The sequence below is a fragment of the Plecotus auritus genome (assembly GCF_963455305.1).
Source record: "Plecotus auritus genome assembly, chromosome: 6".
Taxonomy (NCBI): Eukaryota; Metazoa; Chordata; class Mammalia; order Chiroptera; family Vespertilionidae; genus Plecotus; species Plecotus auritus.
The window spans coordinates 142,195,397-142,217,508 of record NC_137773.1 but is presented as its reverse complement, the minus strand read 5'-3'; the positions used below and the strand labels follow the sequence as shown (position 1 = coordinate 142,217,508).

Below are 22,112 nucleotides of genomic sequence, written 5' to 3'. Positions count from 1 at the left end.
TAGGAAATTTGGCCTATTCTACGTTCATGAAATTTAAGTCCTCCACTTTTGTTGCAATTAGAATATTGAGGCAGAAAGGACCCTTTATTCTGATCTATTGGTTCTTACCCTTTTGCAAATCCTGACTTCCTATAAAAATCTGGCTAAAACTTTGGACCTTCTGCACAGAAGTACACATGCATCTACACAGTAAACGGTGACAGTTTCAAAGAGTTCACAGGGAGATGAAGTCTGTCCAGGGGCCCCTTGTTAGACAACCTCTAACCTAGTCTAAGCCAATCATTGTGCAGATGAGGAAGTCAAGGCCAGAGAGGGGGAATTACACTGTAAGTTTGTGACCCAACTAGGACTAGAATTCAGGCCTCTTGACTGCTATTCCAGTGCTCTTTGTAACACAGTTCCCTGCTGCAGTCTTTCTGAGAGCCATTGAAGGCAGAGACTGTTTTAATTAAGGGAGGCTTTATGGACTAGCAGCCAAAAAAAAAAAAAAAAAAAGCTACATGGTGTCTATGATGGACTTTATGTATTTACTTTAAATGTTAAGCTCCAAGGAGTCTGTGAGTAAGTTTTTGAAGTTGAACTGGGACTTATCATAGTTGATGCATCTTCCTTTAGCTCTGACTCAGTGCCCTGGGGTTGCTGTGTTGAACCTTATCATATGCAACTACCTGTATTCTGCTTAGTGTCTTGATTGGTTCTGGCTGGAATTTTAAAAAGCACCTTATGTAATAGCTTTCCAGTCTCAATGCTCAAGTGGGTGAGGTTTACCAGAGTGGTTGCTCCAGGGAGAAATTACAGGGGTGGAGGCCAGGGAAGGAGCTCTGAGTTTCTTAACGAGGCTGTGTCAGTTTGCAAGTAGTCAATCTAGTGGACAAGCCAGGCCAGAGTTTCTAGAAGTATTTGCTAATGATTTTTCAGGGACCTTGCCTTATAACCTGCCACTATCTACAGTAGCCTCTTACAAGGTCCTTAGTGGACTAAGCAGCTTACCAGTAACATGGCCAGGTATTTTCAAGAGATCACACGTACCCAAGTGTTCGGAGTCTCTGGAACTAATCCTGTTACCTCATCAGCAGAGCTTACAAAGTGCACTGCCAGGGGTGGGCATTTCCTACTCACAGCACAGACCACAGTTTGTATCCCATGGTGAAAAAGACTAGATGGATCTTTGAGCCACACCCTGAAACATGGGCTAAATGATCTCATTTTCAACACAAAGGAAGTTGAGTCCATAATACTGTTCGCAAATAGGATCCTATCAGATCTGACAGACAAATAACACCCCACTTATTCTATCCCATTTTACTTCTTTCCCATAATCTCCCCAGAGAGCTTCTCCGTTTTCATCTGGTACTTGTGATTAAGTAGATAGAGGGTGTTGGGAGATCAGATATCTGAATGAGGTGCATCTGTTCTGTCATTTCAAAAGCATTTACCAAGTACCTACTATGTGTTGGATACTATACTACGTGATGGGGAGACAAGGATGAATAGGACAAGGTCCTTGTCTTCAAGGAACTCCCAGTCTAGGCCGAGGAAGAGGTTAATAAACCTGTTCCTAAGCAGTGTACAGTGGGTGAGTGCTGTGCTGTACACCAGCAAGGTGGTGTGGGTCTAGGATAGGGGTGGGGAATATCTGGCCCATGGACCATATAAAGGCCTGCAAAATCATTTGGTGTGGGCCTATCAAGCCATTAGGGGTGAGTTAAGTAAAGGTTTGACCAAATATAGCAGGCTAGTTTTAAAGTTGATAATTGTGTATGGCTTGTGAATAATGTTATAAATATCCAAATGGCCCTTGGTAGAATAAAGGTTCCCCACCCCTGGCCTAGGAAGAGCAATGTCTGAACTGGCCTGAAGAGTCAAGGAAAGCACTTCTAGAGAAGAAATCTGAAAGGGGATTTGAGCTCTACGCAGCAGAAAGTGATGGAAACAACAGGCACTCTGGGCAGTGGCACACCCAGTGACAGAAGCAGCGAGGTGGGGTTGGTTGGATGCAGGCACTGGGATTTAGAAAGGGGCCAGGGATGCCCATTTACATACAGATCTTGTCTTTGTTCTTCCTTTTTCTTTCTTTTTAAGAACTGCTAAATTCAAAGGCTGTCAGTGTGCTTGTATCTCTAAAGATTTCACTTACCCCAGAAACTCAGGTACCTTTGACATCATGCCACCATTTTAATCCTAAATCACAATCTTTCCCCCTCACATTGATCACATTAGTAACCCTTGGCTTCCAGGGCCTCCTAGACCAGTGGTCGGCAAACTGCGGCTCGCGAGCCACATGCGGCTCTTTGGCCCCTTGAGTATGGCTCTTCCGCAAAATACCACATGCGGGCGCGCACGTACAGTGCGATTGAAACTTCGTGGCCCATGCGCAGAAGTCGGTTTTCGGCCTGGGCGAGTCTATTTTGAAGAAGTGGCGTTAGAACACTCAAGGGGCCAAAGAGCCGCATGTGGCTCGCGAGCTGCAGTTTGCTGACCACTGTCCTAGACACAGTCAGCCCTTCGCTGCTCTACTCTAAAAACAAGTCTCTGGTCTGAGTATCATAAAACCTATAGATGAGTATCCACTCAGGAAGCCTCAGTTTTCTCACTGTCTCTTCTTTTCTCTTTTAGGCATGAAGAAATCGTTGGTTTATAGTTCACTAAAACTGCATAAAATGTGGAAAGGATGGCTGAGGAAAACATTCTGATTTTGCTTGCTTTTTATATGTATATAGATTAATAAAGGGTTCCTTTTTGACAAAACAGTATTTGTTACTTTGACTCATTGCTTGAATTTTAAGGTACCTTGGTTTGCATAATACAGCAAGTCATCAAATAACATTATTTCTTTCTAATGTCCTTTCGTTATAGCATTGATGAGGGGGGAAAGAATCGATTCCTGTATAGAGTTTGCACATTCTGCCCATGTCTATGTGGGTTTTCTCCGGATGTTTTCGTTTTCTTCCCCATCCCAGAAATGTGCACGTGAGGTTCATCAGCAAGTCTAAATTGTCTCAGTCTGTGTGAGTGTGTGTGTGTATGTGTGCGCGCGCGCGCGCGCGCATGCACACCATCCTGTCCAGGATGGGTTGCAGCCTTGCACCCAGAGCTGCCATGATTGGCTCCTGCCACTTGCCACCCGGGACTGGAATAGCAGGTTGGAAAATAATTATCTTGTGTTTCTTCATCTTTCTTAAATGTATGTATAGCTCACATTTATTTCAGTGTTTAATATTAGAAGAGTTTTGGTCTTTATTTAGAAGTTTGGTGATGTTCTTATGAACAGAAATATGCCATAGGAACTTAACTCTTGTTTATCAATTAGCTTAGGATACAATTGGTTTTGTTATGCCTTGTTTTGCTTGAAGTTGCAGCTTCCAAGAACCTTTTGACAGTGTTAAGTGAACACTTACTGTACTTGATTTTGTAAATGTATGTGAGATGTTAGATAGTTATGTAGGGGAGAACCAAATACCTTTGAGGACTTAGCATGAGAAGAGAAGAATCCTCTTCACATACAAAACCACCGGATTCTGCTTTCATAAGAGCTTTAGCTCTGGTCTGCATTTTTTGGTATGTGAGCATCAGAGACCAGGGAAACTGTGATGCTTATGGACATACAGCCCTGGGGGTGACAGGTGGGGGGAGATTGGCTCTCTCTGCCTACTCCCCATCCTGTTCACTTGGTTGTTTCCAGTGAGAGCTCACAAGTGTGGCATCAACATTTTCCTGGATCTAGGTGTTTTACATTTCTCTTTGTTCTCCATGAAGGTGTATGGCAGTGACTTGGAGGAGGAGCCTTTGACAGACCCCTTCAAAGCCTTCCCGTGACCCATTGCAGAGTGCCTCAAACAACAAAGGTCTCATTAGCTCACAGAACTAATGTGGTGGCTTCAGAGTTGGTTTGATTCAGCAGGTTAATAGAATCATCCAGGGCTCAGTTTCTCCATCTCTCTTCTCTCTGCCCTTTGCCTTGTTGGCATCATACCAAGGCTGGCTGCCCTCTTAATTCTGAAACTGCTGGCAACAACTTCAAGGGCTATATGCTTCCGCATCTGCATTTGGGAAACACAGGGTTCCTTGAAGAAGCCCTCTTAGAAAAGCCTCTGTCTGGTTTCCTGGGCCCTAATTGGGTTGCCTGCCCATCCCTACGCCAGTAACTGGCAAAGGATGGAACCAGGCACCCCTCGAACCCCTGGGCTGCAGGGAAGGAGTGGATGCTTGGATAGAAACGGGGAAGGCTGTTGGGAGGTAACCATCTTGTCCACCTCGATCTTCACCTCGGATTCTTCAGTCCAACCTTTGTCTTTCTTTTCTTCAAATTGTCTCTTCACCTCACACTGTTCCTATGACACAGTGCTCCAGTGCAGACCCTTCGGTTCCTTTGTAAATCTGAACAATATTTCTGTACTTATTTTTTCTACCTTTGGGTTCCGCTCGTTTGAACCGAAATTAAAAGCCTCATATATAGTGAAAGGAGCACGGGCTTAGGGTATGACCAAACCATGTTTAATCTCTGCTCCACTGTTGACTAGCTATGGGACTCTGGGCAAGTTATTGAGCCTCTGAACAGTTTCACTGTGGAATGGGGATAATATTACAAGTCTCTTTGGCTGTTGTGAGGATCCTGTGAGCTAAGTGTCCTATGTACTAGGGCACTGCCTACTACCATTCAGTAGATTATCACTACTGTCATTACTTTGTATATTGTTTTTGTTATTTTCTTCTATAAGCCTTTATGTTTCTTTGTGTCAGGCTTTTCCTCAAGAAGCTAAAATGATTTCTCACCACTTACAGGATAAAATAAGAATTTCTCATTACCTTTAGTTCAGACTGCTAAAGCAGGATATCACATACTGGGCTTATAAACAACAGAAACTTATTTCTGACAGTTCTGGAGCCTGGAAGTCTGTGATTAGAGTGCGAGTATGGTTGGGTTCTGGTGAGAGCTCTCTACTGGGTTGCAGAGAGCTGTTTCTCATCCTCACACAGTGGCAAGGGCAGAGCTGAAGGAAGCTCTTATATCTATAATAATAAAAGCGTAATATGCTCATTAGACCGGACAGCCGAACGACCTTCCGATATAATTCCAGATGTTTTTTCGGACGAAGCCACGGTGGCAGGGGCCAAGGCAGAGGCAGTTAGGGGTGATCAGGCAGGTGAGCAATTAGGGGTGATCAGGCAGGCAGGCGAGTGGTTAGGGGTGATCAGGCAGGGAGGAGAGCGGTTAGGAGCCAGCTGTCCCAGATTGCGAGAGGGATGTCCGACTGCCAGTTTAGGCCCGATCCCAATCCCTGCAGGATTGGGCCTAAACTGGCAGTCAGACATCCCCCTAGGGGTCTCGGATTGTAAGATGGTGCAGGTTGGGCTGAGGGAAGCAGGGCCAAAATGATCGGCCCATAGTGATAACCAATCTTATCTCATTTGTATATTGAGTGACAATTTTTTTGCTATTCTTGTATAGAAATTGGAGAAGCAGCTATGATCCCTAAAACTGGAAGGACTTTTAAGAGGGAATTTGCAGTGATTACATATTTTCCTCCTTTGCTGCAAATATGTAGCCCATCCTCTGGCAAAAGGCCCACAAACTTAGGTGTCCTTATGCACATATGACAGGCAGAAGTCTCAGTCTGTTGATACAGTCCTTTCCCTTGAGACAACGTAACACTGGGGACAGAATTCTAAGGTAGGTTCCCTGGGAAACAGATTCCGAGAAAGGGATCTGCCTGAAGGAGGTTTACCAGAGTGTACTCTCAAGAAAGCAAGGGCAGCAGGATCAGGCAGAGGGAGAAACTGGGCTGGGATGCAGCTGCAATAGAGACCTCAGCCGTTCCTCCAGGGGAGCTCTGGAGTGGGGTGGCCTTGTAGAATGGTCCTAATTGAGACAAGACCTGGAGGCCACACCTGGTTATTGGATGTGGGGCCTACCCTTAGCCAGGTGACTTCCTCTGGCCAGTGGCAGGGCCCACAGAAAGGCTCAGCTGTGAGCCATCAGCCTTTAAAAGTCCTGGCAGCGGAAGGAATGTCTACTCCATTTCTGGAGGGAAATCTGGATGGTGCTGATGTCAAAAGGGCTTTCCAGTCCTTTGTCAGCTGTAAGACCTCAGAGCCCATGTAATATAGGACAAATGTTCAAATATATTAATACTTTTTTTTTAGCAATTCTCTCCAAAGTTGTTATTGATCTATATGCTGCCCAATATGGTGGCCACTAGATACATGTGACCATAGAGCCCTTGAAATATGACTGGTCCAAATTGAGGTGTGATGTAAGTGTAGAATACACACCAGATTTCGAAGACTTGGTATGGAAAAAATGAGTGTAGAATGTCTTAATAATTTTTAATATTGATTACATATTGAAATTATAATATTTCAGATTCATTGACTAAGTATATGATTAAAGGTAATATTAATTCCACCTGTTCCTTTTTATTTTTTTTTAATGTGCTACTAAACAATTTAGACTCTACTGGGTAATGCTGTCATGGACCTTTTCAGACAGACTATACACTGGTTTCTTTCTGAAGTGGGAACAAAGCGTTTCTCTCTTCATTTGATAACTGGTAAGAACTATGTTTATTTCTTCCAGTCAACCATGCCTTGCCCACAGTAAGCTCTCACAAAAGTTTTTTGAGGAAAATGATGAAGCAAAAACATCCCAATTTTGTTTTACTTCTCTCTTTTAGATGCTGCTGTGCTATTTTGTTTGTCAGATGCTTAGCTTCATCACAGATGGGCAAGAAGAAAGATTGTGGGTGTTTCAAGAAAGGGTAATTTATTAAGACGTAATGTCATTCAAAAAAGCAGTTGGTGAAGATTACACAATAACCATGACTGCTATTTGTGCAGAGTCTTAATCGCTGTAAACATGTCTCTGAATGCTTTCTCACAGGCATTATCTAATTTAATCCTCATAACAGTACTGTGAGATGTATATTTTTATTATCCTCATTTTACAAGGGAGGATACGCTCGTCTCTCCAACCTCTGGTTTACATTACCTGCCCGGCCCTGTGGGATTTGAGGTTTTGACCTCTGTTCCTTGGCCAATTGCATATTTATTACATTGAAAAACTGATTGAAACCAAATGAGTAGGGTCCCAATCTATATCTTACTTCAAAGACCTTCATTGAACTTTTAAATCAAATGCATTTACATTGTGATTTAAATACTTATTTAGACCCTACTTGATCTCTAGCACAGGATATTCCATAGAAGTTTTTCTTTTCTAAGTATACTCTAGTTATTTAACATAACTTCATGATGCATCTTTCTTTTTTTTTTTTTTTTAAATATATTTTATTGATATTTCACAGAGAGGAAGGGAGAGGAATAGAGAGCTAGAAACATCGATGAGAGAGAAACATCGATCAGCTGCCTCCTGCACACCTCCCACTGAGGATGTGCCCGCAACAAAGGTACATGCCCTTGACCGGAATCGAACCAGGGACCTTTCAGTCCGCAGGCCGACGCTCTATCCACTGAGCCAAACCGGTTTCGGCAACATCTTTCTTAACTCAAAAATAATTTTAAGGTTTCCTTTTTGGGAGGGCCAGATGTAGCAAATAATCTTTTTTTTCAAATTCTGGCGTTATTCCAGAATATGAAGCTCATTGAAGCAGATAACTGTGAATTTACTGGGAGGCGACCCATTTCCTTTTCAGCAAGTTAGGGAAGGGTTTGGGGTAATATTTTCACTATTTTGTTTAATCTTTTTTTTTTTTAAATATATTTTATTGATTTTTTACAGAGAGGAAGGGAGAGGGATAGAGAGTTAGAAACATCGATGAGAGAGAAACATCGATCAGCTGCCTCCTGCACACCCCCCACTGGGGATGTGCTCGCAACCAAGGTACATGCCCTTGACCGGAATCGAACCCGGGACCCTTCAGTCCGCAGGCCGACGCTCTATCCACTGAACCAAACCGGTTAGGGCTATTTTCACTATTTTAATTAGGTGTACAGTCACAACTAGCACAAATGTAAGAGATGTCGATGTTTTGTTTTTTTAATTGAGGCAGAATTGACATACAACATTATATTAGTTTCAGGTATACAATATGATTCAATATTTGTGTATATTACAAAATGATCACCACAATAAGTCTAGTTAACAGCAGTCACCATACATGGTTACAGATTTTTTTTTCTTGTGATGAGAGCTTTTAAGATTTACTCTCTTAGCAATGTTCAAATATGTAATACAGTGTTATTAACCATAGTTACCGTGCTGTATATTACATCCCATAACTTATTTATTTTATAACTGGAAGTTTGTACTTTTTGACTCCCTTCATCCATTTTGCCCATCCCCAACCCCCTGCCTCTGGCAACCGCCAATATAGTCTATCTATGAACTTGGCTTTGTTTTTGTTTTTGTTTGAGATTCCACATATAAGTGAGATCATATGGTATTTGTCTTTTTCTGTTTGATTTATTTCACTCAACATAATTCCCTCAAGGTCCATTCATGTTGCAAATGGCAAGATTGTATTTTTTTTTTTTAGTGTTGAACAATATTCCATTGTATATATACACATTTTCTTCATCCCTTCATCTGTTAACGAATACTTAAGTTTTTTTCATATCTTGGCTATTGCATTGAACATGGGGTGCAGATATCTTTTTGAGTGTTTTTGTTTTCTTCATATAAACACCCAGAAGTAGAATTGCTGGATCATATGATAGTTCTATTTTTAATTTTTTGAAACACCATACTGTTTTCCATAATGGCTATATCAACTTATATTTCCACAACAGTGCACAAGAGTTCCTTTTTCTCCACATCCTCACCAATACTTGGGGGGTTTTTTTGTTTTGTTTTTTTAATTTCTTTATTGATTAAGGTGTTACATATGTGTCCTTATCCCCCCTCCCCCCATTACCCTGCCACCCCCCCCCCCCTCACTCATGCCCTCACCCCCCTGTTGTCTGTGTCCATTGGTTAGGCTTATATGCATGCATACAAGTCCTTTGGTTGATCTCTCCCCCTTAGCCTCCTCCTCCCCTACCTTCCCTCTGAGGTTTGATGGTCTGATCGATGTTTCTCTGTCTCTGGATCTGTTTTTGTTCATCAGTTTATGTTGTTCATTATATTCCATAAATGAGTGAGATCATGTGATATTTATCTTTCTCTGACTGGCTTATTTCACTTAGCATAATGCTCTCCAGTTCCATCCATGCTGTTGCAAATGGTAAGAACTCCTTCTTTTTTACCGCAGTGTAGTATTCCATTGTGTAGATGTACCACAGTTTTTTAATCCACTCATCTGCTGATGGGCACTTAGGCTGTTTCCAAATCTTAGCTATGGTGAATTGTGCTGCTATGAACATAGAGGTGCATATATATCCTTTCTAATTGGTGTTTCTAGTTTCTTAGGATATATTCCTAGAAGTGGGATTACTGGGTCAAATGGGAGCACCATTTTTAGTTTTTTGAGGAAACTCCATACTGTTCTCCACAGTGGCTGCATCAGTCTGCATTCCCACCAGCAGTGCACGAGGGTTCCTTTTTCTCCACATCCTCACCAGCACTTGTCATTTGTTGATTTGTTGATGATAGCCATTCTGACCAGTGTGAGATGGTACCGCATTGTCGTTTTGATTTGCATCTCTCGGATGATTAGTGACTTCGAGCATGTTTTCATGTGCCTCTTGGCCTTCCTTCTGTCTTCTTTCGAAAAGTATCTCACCAATACTTGTTATTTGTTGATTTTTTTTTATGATAGCCATTCTGACAGGTATGAGGTGGTATCTCATTGCAGTTTTTATTTGAATTTCCCTGATGATTAGTGATGTTGGGCATCTTTTCATGTACCTATTGACCATCTGTATCTCTTCTTTGGAAAAATGTCTATTCTGATCCCATGCTCATTCTTTAATCAGAGTATTTCGGAGTTTTATTGTTTGTTTGATTTTGGGGTTTGTTTGGCGTTTTTTGCTATTGAGTTGTATGAGTTCTTTATGTATTTTGGATATTACCCTCTATCAGATATATGATTTGCAAGTATTTTCTCCCATACAGTAGGTTGCCCTTTCATTTTGTTGATAGTTTCCTTTGCTGTGCAGAAGCTTTTTTGTCTGATGTAGTCCACTTGTTTAATTTTGTGCTTGCTGCTTTTGCTTTTGGTGTCATATCCCAAAAATCTTTGCTAAGACTGATGTCACAAGCTTATTTGCCTATGTTTTCTCCTAGTTTTATGGTTTCAGGTCTTACATTCAAGCCTTTAATCCATTTTCAGTTCATTTGTGTATGGTGTAAGATAGGGGTCCAGCTTCATTCTTTTGCATGTTGCTGTTTTCCCAGCACCATTTATTGAAGAGACTCTCCTTCCCCCATTTTATATTCTTGGGTCCTGTGTTGTAAATTAATTGACCATGTACGCCTGGTTTTATTTATGGCCTCTCTATTTTGTTCCCTTGATCTGTATGTCTGTTTTTATGCTAGTAACATTGTTGATGATTTTATTTAACTAGAACAACAAACATATGTTTTTAAGAAACTTTTATTCAAGACAAAAATGCAGATATTTTTTCCAAAAAAAGAGTGAGAATTTTAGAAACGTTTAACTTGTTTATACATTTAAAATACATTTATTTTAAAAACAAGTACCTAAGCAGATTGTTTCCATCAGGTTGCTGTGTGAACTTCATGGTTATTTTTCATATGATTACATATCTATTATTATTATGTAGCTAACACCCTTCTCAATTTCGCCTTCCTTACTAATTCACAGGACAGAGGGAAAACATTCCCACTTTCCAGTTCCTAAATAATATTTCTACATAGTATTAACATATCTAGGGGAAATAACATATACATATTCTTTCTATGCTTGTTGCTATTAGAACCTTCATTATCAACTTAGAAAGTGACTGTGTGATTTAATGGGAAAGGTGTGGCCTCTGGGATAGTCAAATCTGGGTTCAAATCCCAACCCTACTGTTTATCACCTGAGTGGCCTTGGGAGATCATGCATCCTCTAAGAAGTTGGGTATCCTCTCCTGGAAAATGGGGAGAATACCTATCTTGTAAAGGTTGGCCTGAGGTTCAAATTAAATGACTTGTGTTGTATCCATTGTAAAACTTACATATAATATCGTCTCTGATGAATTCTGTGAGGAAGAGGCCGTGTGGTATAATGAAAAGAGCTCTGAATTTGAAGATAGGAGGGCAAACATAGCACTGGTTAAGTACCTTCTGCCTCCTCCCCCCAACACACACTTAACGTAAGTTATGTCATTTTCCTTACAATAACCCTGCCAGGTGGGTATTAATGTTCCCATTTTGCACTGTGCCTCTTAGATTCAAGTTCAAGTGTTCATTATGCAAATTACTATGTGATCTTGGGGACAACGTTTATTCTAATATTCAGTTTTCTTATTTGTAAAACTGCAGTGATATTAATCCTGACATCACTAGTAGCACCTCAACTCCTTTTTGGAGATTCCCGACCCCTTTTTAGAGCTAGATTAGCTCTAAATAAAAAAGTAAAAGCTCAAATGGTTACCTTTAGGATCCAGCTCACACTACTTCAGTAAACAATCATGACATCCAGATCTGAATTGAGTTACTTCCACCAGCACACTGGCGTGATTTTATTTGAAAACTTCTCAGCATACATATCTCTTAAATTTTGTAACAGTTTACATAGTAAAGATGTGACTACAGAACAGCCAGGTCCTGGCCACCTTGAGGAAATTGTAATGCTACCCTGAAAAATATAGTTGAAGGGTGAATTGTTCACGTGGATATGGACACTCTCCAGGACAGTGTTAGGAAATGTGACAGAAAGAAGATGGTGAGCACATCTCCAAAGCCCACAGAGAATGTTAGGAGGTCATTTGGAGATAGTAATAAGGAAAGTATTCATGGCCTCAAACTCAAAGGGAGAGAAGTTAGGTCAGGGGAAGTCTTGGGAGTCAGACAATGGCAGGCTCCACCCCTGGGCCTGCGGCATGTGGTTGCTTCATGGAAAGGGCTCCCTCCCCTGCCCATGGCACAACTAGTTGATCTTGTGCTAGCCTGGCCATCTAGTTAATAGCCACACTGAACTCAGTCACTGCTTTTGTTGGCAGGGTCAAGGGCTTGCCCGTCAGCGTGTTTTGATGGAAAACTTTCCAGGTGCACATATAAAGAGAAGAACGTTTTCTGCTTCTGGGGAAGAGAAGAAAACAACCCCCAGGGTTATGGCTTCTAAGGTGGTGAGAGAACTTTCCCTTGCTCTGTTTTGTCCAGGAAGTTTTCCTGCACATAAAGTGTGCATTCATAGAGTGGGAGACCAAGGCTGCTCAAACCTGTTTTAGGCGGCAGAGCACCCAAAAGTCAGCTTCCTTTACAGAAGATGGTGAAACACTGGCATTTCTATTGCTCATTATATGAACCATGATTTAGCTCAGAATATATTGATGGTTTAGCATCCGGGTTGGGCTAGATAGAAACTCCTGTTTAATTAATTGTGCATACTGTTATAAATGACAAAATCTCAGCCATAAGCATATTGGCTCATGGAGAAAACAAACTGTTGAGCTAGTCAGGTTCCAGCTTCCAAGTGTCTCCATGACATTCATTTCCAATGTCCTTTTGCCAATAGGTTTGAACGTTCTGCTAGTACTTTATAGTAGTCATCAAGTAAAAATGTTGGGGGGAAAAACAAAATTGACAAAGTACTAGTTATTACCTTTTTAAAAAAGCAAATCAAAAAGAAAAAAATCATATTTGGGAGACTTTGAAATTAGAAAGACCTGGATTTAAGTCAAGAATATTAGCTGTGCAGCGCTGGCTGGTGTTGCTCCGTGGTCAGAGAGTCAGCCCGCACACCAAATGGTCTCGGGTTTGATTCCTGGTCAGGGCGTGTCCCTGGCCTCGGTTGGGGCATGTGCAGGAGGCAAACGATCTATGTGTCTTTCTCATATCCATGTTTCTCTCCTCCTCCTTCCCTCCTTTCTCTCTCTAAAAAAAAATAAAAATAAAAAAATAAAAAATCAATGGAAAAAATATCATTGTTTGAGGATTTTTAAAAAAAGAACATTAGCTATGTGACATTGGTCAAGTTACTATATTTCTTGGAAACTGCTTCCTCTTCTTAAGATAGATATAATACCTTCTTGGCAGGATTATTCTCAAGATTAGCATTAATGTATGTAAAGCCCTGGCACATAGTAGGAGGCTTATTAAAGGACAGGTAGGGGTAATATTCTTGGCATCAGAACACTTCACCAGCTCCTGAGACACCAGTGTTCCATGAGGAGGGGAAAACTGAGCTGGAAAAGGCCTAAATAAGATTGCATTATATTCCCCCATTCAACAGATGAGGCAACTGGTACTCAAAGAGGAAGCCCCAAACTCCACAGCAAGTGTGCTGAGAGCCAGGAACAGAATCCCAGCCCACAGCAGCTTCCCTAGCAGGCTGTGCTGTGCTGTTCTCTTCTGCAAACCCGGAACCTTTCTAAAATGCCCCACGTTGTCCCACGAGGCCACCGACTATTGCATATGTTCTTCTCCTTTGGTTGCCAGCCAAGAGGAGAGTATGTGCAGTGACTCACCAGGGGAGCCGGTCCCCAACCCCTAGTTACTGTTCCTGTTAAAGAAAACACTTCCCTCCCACCTGTGCCCGCACCTTTTTGTTTCCTGTTAGGTGTATTCCTCCCGCTGTGGCTTTGCCCTGTTTGGAGAATTTCTTAAGGAGTGTGCCTGCGGCTGCACAAGGCCACAGCTTAAAATGCTGATATGATATCGTGGCCATTTGGAGCAGGGAAGGACCCGAGTGCTCCGCCCGGCCTGGGCTGCAGAGGGGGGAAGTTAGCTGCCCACCTCAGGGCTCCAGAGAGCATGTTTGGGCAGAGAGAGGGGGGAACAGGGAGTGGAGGCAGACGTGTCAGCACCTGTCTGCAAGTCTCTAGGGAGAGACACACACACCTGGGGCAAGGGGAGGCAAAAGCAACACAAAGGAACGAACTCAGGTGCACCTCAGGGAAGGTACAGAGATTTCACAAGCTTAAAGGCCTAATTTTTGTTTAAAACACGGGCCCAAAGCTTTAAAAGATGTTGATTGGTTGTTTCCCGGGGCTGTTCCCATACTGAGCATGCGCTATTCTGTTCGCGTCCTCCACTTTCCTGCAGCTCAGTGGCCTGGCAGCTGGCCCGCCAATCACCTTCAGGAACTGATAATATGTCACCAGCAGCCAATCAGAGCAGCTGATGGGTCTGGGCTAACCAGTGTTACGTGAGTTGACATAATCCTAGCCAAGAGCAAAGAAGTTTGGCAGTTTCCATCAGCAGGCAGAGCCTTTTAAAAGGCTTTTGGAAAGCCCTCATATTTTTATAGGGCTACTCATAAACCTTCTCCGTGTCTCCACCCCATGCTGACTGATGAGCTGGTTGCACAAGGAAAAGTAGAAAGCCAGTGTGCAAAGCCTGCAGAGAGTCCATGAAGCCCGAGAGAGGCCAAGAAGGCACCTGCTCCTAACTTTCCAGTCCTGGCTCTAGCTCAGGCCCACCTGCGCATCCCACCTCTTGATTCTAGGAAGTGACTTGAACAGATTCTTTACTTAAATTAACTGCAGTCAAGCCTTCCTAACTCAAGCCAAATGATCTTTCTGCCTCGTTATCTAGGCTTCTTCTTGCCTTGGCTGTGGGTTCCTTGGCAAGACTGTCACTGGTTTAGGCTCCACACCTCCGCGTTGCTGTCACAAGGCCTGCATGAGGCCTGAATGAGTGATGTGCTTTGGGGTCGAGAGGGAGTTCTGGTTTACCTTGTAGGAAACACAGGCGGGTGGTGGGGAGCACAGTTCCACTTTCCAGCCCAGCCCATGTTCAGGACCTGACTCTTCTTGAATCTAAAGATGCCTTCTGCCTCAGTTAAAAGTCTCAATTCCCTTGCTCTGTTTTGATTTTCACCATTCATGAGAGAACTTCTGGATAGTCCAGTCTTTTTACTTTCATTCTTCCTTTGTTCTAATCTAGGAGTCAGTAAACCATGGCCTTTCCGACAAATCCACTCTGCCTGGTTTTGTAAATAAAGCTGTATTAGAACACATCCAGGCTTATCCATTTAAGTATTGTCTAATCGGCTTTCAGACTACTAGTATAACAGCAGAGCCAAGAAGTTGTGATGAAGATCATATTTTAGCAAGGCCAAACATATTTACTAGTTGGCCCTTCATAGAATTTGCCAACCTCTTAATGCATCTACCTGGTTGCCCCCAAAGTAATCTCCTAAATCTCAGATCCAATCTCACTATTTTTCTGCTTTTAAAAAATATATCAAAATCCACATTGTAGCCCTAGCCGGTTTGGCTCAAAGGATAGAGTGTCGGCCTGCAGACTGAAGGGTCCTGGGTTCAATTCCGTCAAGGGGCACGTTCCTTGGTGGCAGGCTCCCGGCCCTGGTCAGGGCACGTGCATGAGGCAACCAAGTGATGTGTGCCTCTCACATGGATGTTTCTCTCTGTCTCTCCCTGTCCTTTCCACTCTCTAAAAATCAATGGAAAAAAATATCCTTGGGTAAGGCTTAAAAAACAATCCACACTGTGGATAGAAGCTCCTCAGTGTGGCTCTGCACAGCCTGGTCCAACTCCCTTCCATCCTTACTTTGCACCCTCCACTTCAGCTCATGCTGTGCCTGATGCCTAGAATGCCTTTCTGTTTCCTTCCTCTGTCAAATGTCTAAACACTCTATAACACCAAATTCAGATGCCCCCTCTCCTGTGAGCCCTTCCTCGATGCCCAGCAGCGTTAATTCCTCCTTCCTCTGTGCTCCCATAGCTCTTTAGACAAACAACTGCTATTGTATTGACCATATGGGATTGCAATGATGTGTTTATGTGTTTGTATTCCCCACTAAAGAGTGAGCTACTAGAGATCAAGGACCTTGTCTCACTGCCTTTCTGCCCCTGCCAAAAATGTGGATGAATCATCTGGATGATAAGTGAAGTCTGAAACAGATTTTTATAAAAGTGCCTGGAACCTTATCTATACCACCTCTCACGATTGACTGTCTGGTTTATTCTCTCTGTACTTCTGGTAGCTGAAATATCATAGGTACTCAGAAGATGTCTAATGACTGAGTGTGTAAATAGATAACATAGATATTTTTTCTTCTAATATCAAAATATAGTAAACACATTGTCACATTCACTTTATTATCAAGTACATTCAGAACTTTTAAAAATAACCTACCTCCATCCAAAGTAGATATACAAATGGCCAATAAGCACATGAAAAGATACTCAACATCATTAGCCATTAGAGCAATGCAAATCAAAACCATGATGAGTTACCACTTCACACCCACTGGAGTGACTTTAATAAAAAAGACAGATAACATGTGTTGGTGAGGATGTGTAGTAATTGGAACACTCTTGCATTGCTGGCAGGAATAGCACATGGTGCAGATGCTGTAGAAAACAGTTTAATAGTCCCACAGAGTTATCCTATGACCCAGCAATTCCACTCCTAAGTACCCAAGAGAAATGAAAACATAATGTCCACACAAAAACATGTATAGCAATATTCATAGCAACATTATTCATAATAGCAAAACAGTAGAAACAACATAAATGTCCATCGACTGGCAAATGGATAAATAAAATGTGATATAATCCACACAATGAAATATTATTCAGCCTTAAAAAGGAATGTAATTCTGATTCATGCTACAAAATGGATGAACCTTGAAAACATTATGCTCAAGGGAAGAAGCCAGTCACAAAAGGCCACATAGGTATGATTACATTTATGTGAAATGTACAGAATAGGCAAATTATAGAGAGAGAAAGTGGAAGAGTAGTGGTCTATTTTTAGTGGGGATGGGGTGGGGAAAGAAATGAGCAGTAACTGCTAATGGGTAGGGAGTTTCTTTTGGGGATAACGAAATGTTCTGGAATTAGGTAGTGGCACTGGTTGTAAAACCGTGAATATGCTAAAATAATTGAACTTCATACTTTAAATGGGTTAAGTCTATGGTATGTTGATTATAAGTGTTTTAAAAGAAAGTATGCCACATTGAATAAGAGCTAAAACCTGTGAATTCACCCTAGCCAGTTTTGCTCAGTGGATAGAGTGTGGGTCCCAGGTTCGATTCCAGTCAAGGGCATATACCTCGGTTGCAAGCTCATGTGCGGGAGGCAACCAATGGATGTTTTTCCCTCTCTGTCTCCCCCTCCCAACTCCCCACTCCCATACACACACACACACATACACACTCTCTCTCTAAAAAATCAATGGGAAAAAATATCCTCCAGTGAGGATTAACAACAACAACAAAATCTGTGAATTCTACCAATTCAATATCCTGGTTGGGAAATTGTAGTATAGTTTTGCAAGATGTTTCCCCTGGGCAAAACTGGGTAAAAGTGACATGGGATCTCTATTATTTATTATAACTGCACGTATATACGTTTCTTAACTTCTTTGAGTCTCAATTTCACTATCTGTAGCAAGAAAATTGTAGAAGCTTCTCCATAGAGTTATTGTGAAGGGTAAAATTACAAGAATAGCTAATTCATGTAAAAGGCTCAGCAGAATACCTGCCCCTATAGTAAAGACTCAATAAGTGGTAGTTATCATGATGATGATAATACCAAGGATGGTGATTTATACCATTGTCCTTGACATATGTTTGTAGGTGACTGGGGTTGGTGGTAAAAGCCTTGAGCCCACTAGGTCCCTGGGTCCACTTGATAATGGATTTGTACTTAACCAGAGCCAGAGAAAAGACTCCTATTGTCAGTTCTGCTAGAGGAACAATCAGAGGAGAACAAAGGCCTGGTTACACTGGCGGCTCAAGCTAATATTATTTGAAATGAAAGCTATAAAAACACTGTGGAAAAACCCCAGGAGTGATGAGGCCAGCTAAGGTTTGTATCCTGAGGTCAGCTAGTGGTTGGCTGAGTCACGAAGCATTTCATACTAATTGTGATCCCACAACAACTGTATTTCCCTTGCTAAAACTCAGGATACCTGTGCTAAAAAAAACACTCCAAAAAACTATTTTTTAAAAATGTGTGTGATTTGTGGTGTCTTATATATGAAGAGGCTTATATACAACTTAAATTTGGTTATCCATTTTCTCAGTCATCTTTATTTTTAAAAAGTAAGATTATATGACTTTGGAAACTCAGCACACACCTGAGCATTAAGGTTGTGTAACCTTGGGGATAACTTTGAAACAGCTCTGCAGACATGTGTCAAGCCTGGCACTTCACTGAGCACTGAGGATGCCAAACAGTCCCAGTCCTCAGGCATGCACAGGACTGAACCTATACAATGTAAAAACAAAAAGGCAGCAGCAATAGCAACACACACACACAAAACAGGGATCTGTAATAAATAAAAAACAGTGATTCTGTGACTGTTTTATCATATTATGCAAAGATAATATTGGAACAAAAATTATTATGAAGGTCATCTTCATGTGACTGACACTTGAAAAGTATTGTTTTAGAAAAACAGTGGAACAATAGAAATAGTGCTGATATACTAGGCAATATAAAGATTAGAAATAAAAAAATATGGCCCTGATCAGATAGCTCAGTTGATTAGAGCATTGTCCTGATACACCAAGTTTGTGGGGTCAGTCCCCAGTCAGGGAACATACAAGAAGCAACCAGTGAGTGCATAAATAAGTGGAACAACAAGAACAACAACCAACAAAAAAAGCTAAATAAGTGGAACAATTAGATGTCTCTCTTTCCCTCCCTCCCTCTCTCTCAAATTAATAAATTAACAACAAAATTTTTTAAATCCTCACCTGAGGATATTTTTCCATTGATTTTTAGAGAGAGGGAAAGACAGAGAGAAATATTGATGTGAGAGAAACACATAGATTGGGTGCCTCCAGCATGCGCCCCAACCAGGGCCTAGGCCAGGGAGGAGCCTGCAACCGAGGTACATGACCTTGACCAGAATCGAACCCAGGACCCTTTGGTCTGCAGGCCAACACTCTATCCACTGAGCCAAACTGGCTAGGGCAGTGGTCGGCAAACTGCGGCTCACGAGCCACATGCGGCTCTTTGATACCTTGAGTGTGGCTCTTCCACAAAATACCACGGCCTGGGCGAGTCTATTTTGAAGAAGTGGCGTTAGAAGAAGTTTAAGTTTAAAAAATTTGGCTCTCAAAAGAAATTTCAGTCGTTGTACTGTTGATATTTGGCTCTGTTGACTAATGAGTTTGCCTACCACTGGGCTAGGGCAATAAAATTTTTAATTAGAAAAAAAAAGGATCTGGGTTTTGGAACAGGTTCTGCAACTTACCCTTTGTGTGATGTTAGCCAAGTCACTTAACCTCTCTGTGAGTTTCCTCATCTGTAAGAAATAAATAGTAAAGCCTACCTCATTGGTTGAGTGTGAAATTAAGAGAAGTAAAGTTTATTCAAATAGAAGGTAACATTATAGGAAATTATGGATAATGTTCTCAGTTGCGGGCTATTTGCAGATAACCCAGGATCCCAGAATCGTATTTTATCTAGATGTGTTTACTTTTCATATTTTAGGCCAAAGTTAGAGTAGGAAGTAAAAATTCTAGAACAATAAAAGGAGACCACTGATTTATTAATGCCTTCGTGTTTTGTCTTCTGAGAGCTTTAGGGCCTTTATGTGGTAAAAGAGAAATTTGTGTCTATACTTGGAGGGCAAATGCTCATCAATTAATAATGAGTGCTTGAAGTGCTGGGTAAGTAGGGTGATGCAGCAAGGTCTAGGCATTAAAGGAGAGTTCTCTGACCGATTGTGGTATTTATCATGAGCACAGGAAAGGGAGGATAGGTAAGAATTAGGTGTTCGCTGATCTTACATTTCTAAAGAGAGGGCCACTGAGTTAGCTTGGTGAGAGGGGAGAAGGGGGATTATGGTACATCTAGAAGACAGCAATGGGAAACTAAGATTAAGTCACTCAAAAAAACATGAACTGAGCACCTAATTTTTGTGCAAGGCACTAGTGATGGGGCGATAAACAGGGCGGTATTCCTCAGTATTCTAAATAAGAGTCAGTCGACTAAGGTTAAAATCCTGTCTCTACAACTTGAACTATGACTTTGGACAAGCAGTACAGTAAGTGGTGTAAACACTTATAATGCCATGTAACAAGTGCAGAGGATCAGGGAGGCTTCTGGTCAAGATGGTGTCATAAAGTCATGCTTTGAGGTTTTCCCTGCCAAAATATATAAAGTTATAGATAAAGTACTAAAAGAGAGAGAAAACCATAGCCACAGTAAAAAAATTTATATATCTCTCTGTGGAGAAGACATGAAACACATACATGAGTGATAAATGGGCTACCGGGCTCTAGGTGGAGAAGCAGGCAGAGGTGACGAGGAATTGGGCTTTTGTGTAGTAACAGGAATGGCAAGGGCACTAAGTACTATGAAAGGCCACACTTAGGCCCTCTGCTGGAAATCAGGGGCTGGGGAAGCGTGTTCTCTTTGTTCACACACGCACAAGAACATACACGTTCATGCACTCATATACCTTCTACTTATGAAAGGAGGCTAAGAAACCTGAAACTGTCAGCTATTTAGACTTATGGCTTTAAAAGGTACTAGAGGCCCGTTGCACGAAGATTCATGCAATAGGCCTTCCTTCCCCTGGCTTCCGGCACCGGTTTTCCTCCGGCACCCGGGACCCAGGCCTTCGCTCCGGCCAGAGTCTGCCTTCTTCGTCTTCGCTGCAGACTCCGCCATCTTCGTCTTCGCTGCAGACGCCAGCCGGAGTCTGCCACCTTCGTCTTTGCTGCGGCCAAAGAGCCGCTCCTGTAGATCCCTCTGCCCCCTGCCGTCCTGCCCAGCCGCTCCACGCCTAGAGCCATCTTTGTCCTTCTAATTTGCATATTCCTTCCTCATTGGCTGGTGGGTGTCACGGAGGTACAGTCAATTTGCATCTTTCTCTTTGATTAGTGTAGATGTTCCCTGGGAGAAAGGAGAAGCCAAGACCTGGGCAAGCCTTTTCAGTGACTTGATGCCTAGATTTGCATTTCTCCTATATGGGTGGAGAGCCCAATATAGGATGGATACCCAAGGCACCAACATCATACTTAATTCTGGAGTAGGAGCCTGAGGGACTGGATGGAGGCAACCAGAAACTGCTGGACAGGGAAGAAAGCAATGTAGCAGAGAGACTGGGGAGGTCAAAATGGGAAATGTGCCCTCGAAATGAATGTGCAAACCAGAATCCCAAAGTCTATAAGCAAAAATCAATGCAAAAACAGAGAGCCAAACAAAATCAACAATCAAGAGATAAATTCATTCCTGGTAAAATGGAAATAATAAAACAACCAGAAGTTGACTTTAAGATAATTATGTTTACAGTCCTCTTAGGGATAGAGAGAGAAATAGCATCTATTTTTTATAAAAGGGGACAACATTTGAAGATGAAAGTGGTATGTCAATTATTTCCCAATGAAACTGGAAAAATAATAAAAATGGGAAGCAATGAAAAAGAAGCAAATAGGGGAAATGAAAAAGTAAAATCATTGTGTTAAGGAAGGAAAGGAAAGAAAGCTCCTAACTCAGTTGGTGATTGAACTCAGGAGGAAACGCTGAGTTGCTTTTCGGATTATAGGAGTAACCAGGAACTCTTTAGCATGTCTTGCAATGTATACTCAATAGCTGTTGGGTTAATGCCAGAAATGGCAGTAGTCTGGCATCCAGGAGTAGGTAATTGCTTGCATTATAGAGACAAAAGCAAGCTTTTTGTTTGAAGGTATACTATTTCCTTAAATTGAAAAACTTTCAGAGAGAGCAGCAACTTGCCCATCCAGAATGACTACATTTGTATGTTCTGGAAATATTGTTATTAGATCCCTCATCTTGCTGTGGTTTTTCTACTGAGGAATGCTTTCTTAAACCTGATTTATAAAAAAAATTTTTTTTTGTCTAGATGCTTAAACCTGGAAGGTGGAGGAGCTGGGGTGAGGTGGGAGAAATTAATATCTATTGAATGACACACTGCACTTGTTTTCCAGACAGTTTCTCGTTAATCCACATACCAATTCTGGCAGTCAGGTATTTTTATTCCCATGTTGCAATAAGAAAATGGAGGCTCCAAAGTTTAAAGTAGTTAAATCAAATTTTCCCAGGAGGTAGTGATACGGGAATTTGAACCCATGTCTGCCCATTCCATTGCTCTT

At 41.8% G+C, this 22,112-nt stretch overlaps 1 protein-coding gene across 4 annotated transcripts in view; it reads left to right on the top strand.

Annotated features, from left to right (window-relative positions):
* The window catches only part of TAMM41 (TAM41 mitochondrial translocator assembly and maintenance homolog), a 243,100-nt gene that overhangs the window by 41,761 nt on the left and 179,227 nt on the right, over positions 1–22,112 (top strand). For 2 of the 4 annotated variants that reach the window (XM_080671749.1, XM_080671750.1), the window contains one exon: positions 2,617–2,748. The exons of 1 other annotated variant lie outside the window; for it this stretch is intronic. In XM_080671749.1, coding sequence (XP_080527875.1) covers positions 2,617–2,693 — 77 coding nt within the window. In that variant the 3' untranslated portion in view covers positions 2,694–2,748. Of the gene's footprint in view, positions 1–2,616; positions 2,749–12,066; positions 12,943–22,112 lie in introns of those variants that run through there. One more of the 4 variants, XM_080671748.1, reaches the window with a different exon arrangement.